Source organism: Plectropomus leopardus, chromosome 2 (assembly GCF_026936395.1).
Source record: "Plectropomus leopardus strain MGB_pleo_1.0 chromosome 2, ASM2693639v1, whole genome shotgun sequence".
In the NCBI taxonomy this organism is placed as follows: Eukaryota; Metazoa; Chordata; class Actinopteri; order Perciformes; family Serranidae; genus Plectropomus; species Plectropomus leopardus.
The window spans coordinates 40,440,842-40,448,399 of NC_142177.1; the positions used below are offsets into that span (position 1 = coordinate 40,440,842).

Below are 7,558 nucleotides of genomic sequence, written 5' to 3' on the forward strand. Positions count from 1 at the left end.
ACTTTATTTTGTAGAAAAATGTCCCTGAAATGTGCTGATGACACCCAAATTAAATTCAGAGGATTTGGATTCAAATTCAAAGTTCGTTATGTAGCCCATAAATCATCATATTAAGGTGATGTTTTTCAGTCAGCACTCGGGGCTTTTTTCTTTCATCTTCTTCTCCTGACAGTAAAATATTCCACAGTTTCATGCATCCTTTTCAACATAAAAACACACATTTTGTGGTCTAAACTAAATGTTAGGATCAATGCTGGATGTGACGTCTAAATAAGACAGATTCTGATTGGCTGTTAGTATTTCTGTCACTCATGAAATCACTTTAGGAGTGATCCAAACAATATCGTTCGCCATTTTCATTATCGTTATAGTTGTAGTGTGGACTCTACCATCCACTGGAGTTGGAATATTTTTTAAACTATCTTATATAGTTATAGTTATAATTATGGTTGTAGGTTATAGTTCTAGTTATCATTCTTTGTGTGGACGGCCCTTTATTCTTAAAGCGTCATTTTCATAACAGAGACGTAAAAGCTGCTGTACACCTGCAGGAGACAGACACAGACAGAGTCATGCTGGTAAAAAATAGTGAAGCTTTTAGCAGCTACAGAGACACATATTTCCCTGTTGGAGACCAAAAATAGAGCGGAAAGGTGGAAATAAACACAAACACTCCTGATGAATCATGTTTCTTCATAACTGCTGTATGCAGAGATAAGCAGCTTACAAGATCAACATATCAGCCTAAAAAGTGACAATATGTCAATGCTGTGCTTACAGCTCATTTCTGCCGCCACCAAGTGGACAAAAAAATCACTGCAGGTTTAATCATGAAATCTGTAAACTGTCTGTACCTGATGGTCTTGCCCTCCCGCAGGTCGTACAGAGAGAAGAATATGTCCGTGTCCTCTCCGATGCTGTTGTAGGTGAAGCTCTTCAGGTTGACCAGCAGGTGGTGCGGCACTGGAACTCTGCACGGCTCCCCGTGTCGCTGCCGCGTACTGTCGCCCTGGAAATCCAGGAGAAAACAAGAATTATGGGAAAATGAATCCTCATTTGTGGGTCTTACAGCCTTTAAGAACATCACTTCTGTCGTTGACATTGATAATAAATAGGCGTATGACCTTTGAAACATAAACATGGTTACGATTAACGCACAAATCTCATTTAGTGGTAACTGCACTGTAGAAAGAAACTTTTTGTTTTAACTTAAAATAGTTAGTGTGTATGCTGCCTTAAAATGTATAAATGAATTTAAATAAACAAGTTGAGATAATTTTGTGATTCAATTTGTCTTCTTAAACTTACTCAACTTAGAAACTGAAGGCAGTCTGGACTATTACTTTTTTAAGTTAAAACATAGTTTCTTTTCAAAGTGTTTAAGTATCACATCTTATGACGTGGATATGACAAAAGTTAAAATGCCAAAAAAAAACCTTTAGAAGGGATTTAAATTTTTAACAGATGCATAAGAACGACCACATTTTCTGTTTCTATTCATCAGAATAATTAAAACAATAAAGCAGTTTTTTTAGGTGTTGTTGTGCTGGACTGATTCCAGTCCAGAAACACGGTCTCGTGTTTTACCTGTGTGGTGCTCTGCTGGACGCTGTGTCTGCTGGACAGATGCTGTGGAGGACAGAGAGACACAAATGATCAGGTGTTCATCATGTCTTCTCTCCTGATGTCCTCACCTTTCCTTGTTTTGGCTTGTCTACCTGTTTCCTCTCCTTTCTCCGTGTCTCCTCCCTCTGTGTCCTATCCTCCCTCTTTTCTCCTCTCCTCCTCTGACCTCTCCTCAGCTCTACTGTTCTCCGTACTGTTCTGTTCGTTCTCCTCCTCAGATGAAGAAAGAGTCTAAACACCCCCGAGACTCATTACTCCGACTTGTCTCTGTAAATCTCTCGAGTGGCTGCGTGAGAAGAGCGAGAACGTGGAGTGAAAACCCGTTTGATGAATTGAAGTAATGACTATCGAATACAAGCCATCTGCAAATATTCCAGCCTGAGCAGAAAATGAACGTCAGCCTGCAGCCGCGCTCTCGACGCCTCCTTAACTCTGAATCCTTCCAGGTAACTCATCACAAAGGTTTGCCCCTTAAGACGAGTACCAAGAAAAATATAATGAGATCGGCCTTAATGGTAACTTGTTAGTGTAAATACAACAACACCTTTTTACATGATGATAACTCTGTACCTCCCTATAGAGCAGTGATACTCAATGTATGGCCTGTGGGCCAAATCTAGCCCTGACAGGGTGCTAGGAGGTCATTTTCAAATTCAAAATTAACACTGGGAATTGTTTTTGTACTTTAACATAAGGTGCCAGAGTGCAAATTTTCTTTAAAAGTGCCTGAGGAGGATTCCCTGCACCCCCAACAGAGGACCTCGCTAAGCCCCTAATGTCCTACAATCCAACAGACGTCCTGAAATCCTTGGATTGCTCTAAAATCCAAGAAACATCCTTAAATACTTGAAATGTCCTTAAAACCTAGAAATGTGCTAAAATCCATGTTTTAAAATCCCCCAAACATTCTAAAATCCTAGAAATTTCCTCAAATCCTAGAGGTTTCCTTAAATCCTAGAAATGTCCTAAAATCTGAGAAATGTCTATAAGTCTTTGAAATGTCCTAAAAACCTCAGAGATGTCCTAAAATCCAAGAAACATCCTGAAATTGAATTGTTTTTTGTACTGCATAAGTGCAACAGGATGCATAAAACAGTATAAAAAAGTGTCTAAACATCTAAACGTCACGGAAATGTCCTGCTATTCGAGAAATGTCCTGAAAGCCTAGAAGCGCCATTAAGTCCTAGAAATGTCCTAAAATACCAGAAACTTCCTTAAATCCTAAAACATCCTAAAATCCAATAATGTCCTAAAGTCCCAGAAACATCTTTCAATCGTAGAAATGTCCTAAAATCATAGAAATATTCTCAAATCCAGTAAACATGTACAGGGCTGCTGCGACTGTCATAAAACAAACGAGGCCCCTAAGCAAATAAATTGAGTATCCCTGCTGTAGAGGTTAATATCCACTCGACAGCCCTTTAATAATATTATTTCAGTTTTTGCTGTAACTTATTTCATTATCCACAGTGATATCACTGATGTTACTTCATGTTAGCATTCTCATCTGTGCAGTATAATCTCATTATATATGTTTTAATACAAGTAAACATCAAATTAACATTGAAGGGACCGTTCAGCCAGAAATCAGTACTGCAGGCATTTTCCTCTGATCTCTGGTGTTGTTCATCAGTCTAGGTTTGGGTGCGAGTTGCTGAGTGTTGGAGATTTCGGCCGTAGACTCGGCTTGTGGTGTTCAAAGCCCTGACAAAGACGCCATCGACGTTTACACTCTGCACTGTCACGAGCCTCTCGTCCATGAGTAGATGCACGCTTCCTTCTGGGCTGTAAAAAAATAGTTTCATCTCGTTCCATCAAATTAAAGAGAAGGTGGACATCTCTGCAGTCGACATCTGCAACACTCGGCAACTCACACCAAAACTATCTCCAGTGATGAACAGCACCACAGGTAGGAGGAAAAGTGTGTGTGTTTCAGTTTTCAGTGAGTAAGCAAGAATATTCCTATAAATAATCCACATTATGATTATCTACTCAACAAAAACAGCTCCTATAAATCAGGATTTATTTTTTATTTTTTTTTGGATTCACAGTGAATTATCTTTCAATTGATTTTCTTTTGTTTTGTTTTGTAAAGTTTCTTATTGCTTGCTTTGTATTCTGGTCGTCTTTTTTTCCTGCGGTGCTGAAACTTAATGTGCTGCTGCAGCAGAAATGTAAATTCACCACAGGAATCGATGAAGTTTAATATTATCTCGTGTTTTCTTCCTCTTGACCTTTTCTTGGTCAAATTTAACAACAGAGACTGTGAAATAAGACAATAGTCATTTCCATTACTGAAAACGAGGGAAGCATTTGAGTTATAATTTCACATCTGTGTAACTTCTGTGTCTTTTCAGTCGTTCTCAGTGAGGAACCACTGCGGGTCTGAAAACAGCATCTGATTCCAGTAAAAATGTCACAATGCTCCAAAGATGTTTGTGAATTTGTTTTTCTCTCTTTCTGGATGTTCACTGTTTCCAACCTTCCACCCTCTCATCGATCAACTTTATCTCTCTGCTTCTCTTTCTTCGTCTTTCTCTCATCGTGTCTCCAGATCGGTCTCTAGGCAACGCAACAAAACGGGAATCACCAGGACTACAGTGTTTGACTGGTACAGCTCAGCTATTTAAAGCAGGACTGATGCAAGAAGCCGAACGTCATGGATCACCGACAACAACCAACAGCACTCCTCGCATGGCGGCGACTCACACCTAAATTAAGCAGCTGCACTTTTCTCCATTCAGTATTTTTTGAAACAGCCCTTGAAGTTTGATCCAGACTGACTCTCAGGTTATCCATCGACACTGCAGACGTATTCACCTCAGCTGGGATTACTCAGTCCCCAACGTTATCAGTGTGTGAACAGTTCCCCCTGCACTAAAATAAAAGTCTCACCATCTTATAGAGATCTGACACGCTTATCTGGTCTTCATCCACCATCTCAAACTCCTTTCTTGGCACCAAGTCCAGACCCAGGTGTCTACAGAGAGAGAGGAGAGACATGAAGACGGGGAGAGCGTCAGTGTTTTCATATTTCACCTTCACACAAACCTTGGACACTATTTCTGATACAGATACAGGAACAGACACCTCCACACACACACGCACGCACGCACACACACACACACACACACACACACACACACACACAGTTTATTGAAGTAATTTTAGATGTGGCCTTGGGGGATACTGTTCCTGTGGATTACTTTCTGTTCAATTTCAACAACCACGTCTTTCCCCCCGCAGACCTGTGACCTTGGTCTTTAAGACGTGCTGCACAATATTCTTGTAAAATGGTTCTTTTAACTGTGAATAAGAAAATAAATGTCACTTTCTGCCTCACTGGGGGCAGAGGAGGGCCAGTAAATGTTGTTTAACCAAGGCGCCGAACGCATCATTCTCTGGCTGATAAAGTTTAAGAACTGAGAGCTGAAGGTTTTATCCATTCTGTTTTACTAAAATGTGACTCTCATCTTTTTATTCAGTACCTCCGAGGTGTTAACAATCAGTACGTTTCCATGCACAGTTTAGTTGAGCTACAGTTAGAGCTCGATTCGGCCATTTAACTGGACTCCTGTCTTTGTCCCAGAATACAAGCAGCAGGAGAATCCGTTTATTGACAGAAATATGTCCGACTCGTCCACAGCAGCTGATCTGCCCTCTTTCAGCTCGCTGCTATACACCGATATTACTGATACGGTCTATGATATCGACCCAATCACAATCACAGCTGTTTATTTACAATATCGTCGGGGTAGAAAACCACTGCGTCACGTTCATATAATCAAACGGCGCTGAGCAAACTCTGCCTTCACTGATTAGTTTGAAGCCACCTAAAAAAAATCTATATCAGTTTAAGTGTTAGCGGTCATGTCAAAAACACCAGACTCCTCTGACAAAAACATCATTTTACTCCACTGAACAGCAGAGCCGCTGCTCTACCGCCACTGCTCTACCACTGCTGCTCTACCGCCGGTGCTCTACCACTGCTGCTCTACAGCCGTTGCTCTACCGCCACTGCTCTACAGCCGCTGCTCTACTGCTGCTGCTCTTCCGCTGCTGCTCTACCGCTGCTCTACCGCTGCTGCTCTACCGCTGCTGCTCTACCACTGCTGCTCTACCGCTGCCTCCATCAGCTGCTGTGGAGGCTAAACAGGAGACAAGATTCAAATATCGTGTACATTTAAAATTAGGAGGCTAAAATATATTTTGCTGCGGCCCCGTCCACAGCAGGACATTGCTGAGCTTCTGCGCCGGTGTTGTGGGCTGTTCTTTGTTTATCAGAGGAGGGAGGTGGCTGGGGACTAACTTTATTATTTAAAATAAATATAAGCATACCTAACTTTGAAAGTTGTATGTCTCTCACCTAAGCCAAAATTAAAAACAGCCCCCCTCAGTGCTTACTTTTTTTAATGCCTGACCCGTTTTGCAGCACCCCTTCCTCCCTCGTACTCTGGGCACAGACGGAGCAGCAGCACATTAGACATAGAGAGTGAAATTTAACTGTTCATTGTGCTGGGTCTAAGAGTTTGCATTCACTCGCCTCTGCAGCAGCTGCTCCTCTCATCCATCGATCTGATCTAATCTGCTGTGATCGGATCAACTGATCGATTGTCCAGCCCTCACCTCGACTGCAATAAAGAGGTCCACCTGCGCTGCATTCATGAATCTGCCAAAACGTTGTGGTAGTAACAGTCGTGAAGTAGTACGACTGTAACTGGGTCCTACTTACTATACTACTGTTAGTACTCTTACTGCTACTATTACAATAATACATTCAATGAATTTAATGACTTTTTTGGTAAAGGATATTAATCCTCCTCACATAACTCACCAACTACAACAAACAATCCATACAACAAAACAACATTACAATATACATAAAAAATCACCTTTAAATTATAGCAAATATCATTTGTTGACCAGAATTTATCTCTTCTATTTTATAAAAAGTTCTTCTGAAATTTGCCAGCAGAGTTTGCCTTTTAATTTACTCTGAAATGTGCGTATGAAATTCAAGTGGACTATCAATCACTACACCTTCATCCTTTTCCTCCTCCGCTTGCTCAACCACCAGATGTCCTATTGTATAATTAACTCTAATGTCATTTGATTTCCCAGAGTGTAAATGTTTACATTTTTCTGGGTTTAATGTCAGTAACCACCGATCACACCGATTACTCACGCTGTTGAGATCGCCTTAAAAATGAGTTACTTTAGTGTCCGAAGTAATTATTCAAAATATTCTTGTGTCAGCTGGAAAATATTCATCAGATTGTATCACAAACTGCATCACACATAATAATAAAAATAATATTTTTAATCATCTCTATCTTTATCTTCCCACTGAGCACACACACACACACACACACACAGACACACACAGACGCACACAGACACACACACACACAGACACACACAGACACACACAGATCCCCTCAGCGTCAGACAGCAGACTGCAGCTTTAGATAACCTGTTACAGCTCTGGGCCGCCCACCTTTCATATCTCCAGTGTTAATAACTCAATCCCAAGTCAATTTCTCTGCTTTTCATTTGTTTTCCATCAGACTTCTGACAAGCTCCCACCAGTCTTTTTCATCCACCTGCCTCCAATCACTCTTTTGTTTGCCCTGTGTACGTGTCCGAGGAGCGCGCTGATCTGCCGTCTGCGTGCTGATGTGCAGGGCGCATCTTCAAACATCTACACGTCAGTGTGTAGGATATATACGTGTGTGTATATGTGTGTGCGGTATCATAAATCTACTAACATAGTTAGTTGTTACTCCTATTACTTATATATATATACACACACACACACACACTGCTGCTATTATGACACCATGTCATTTTCCCTTTTAAATCATATTAATATTTGAATTGTTTACAGGCATCTTATTATTTCTTTCTGGTACTTCATATGTTTATTTGTACT

General features: G+C 40.8%; 1 protein-coding gene across 12 annotated transcripts in view; it reads right to left on the reverse strand.

The window, feature by feature from the left end:
• The window catches only part of LOC121948924 (dedicator of cytokinesis protein 3-like), a 240,599-nt gene that overhangs the window by 65,825 nt on the left and 167,216 nt on the right, over positions 1–7,558 (reverse strand). For all 12 annotated transcript variants that reach the window (XM_088070831.1, XM_088070844.1, XM_088070839.1 and 9 more), the window contains 3 exons: positions 4,522–4,606; positions 1,588–1,629; positions 855–1,009 (listed from right to left, as the gene is read on the reverse strand). In XM_088070831.1, the coding sequence (XP_087926957.1) occupies positions 855–1,009; positions 1,588–1,629; positions 4,522–4,606 (282 nt within the window). The remainder of the gene's footprint in view (positions 1–854; positions 1,010–1,587; positions 1,630–4,521; positions 4,607–7,558) is intronic.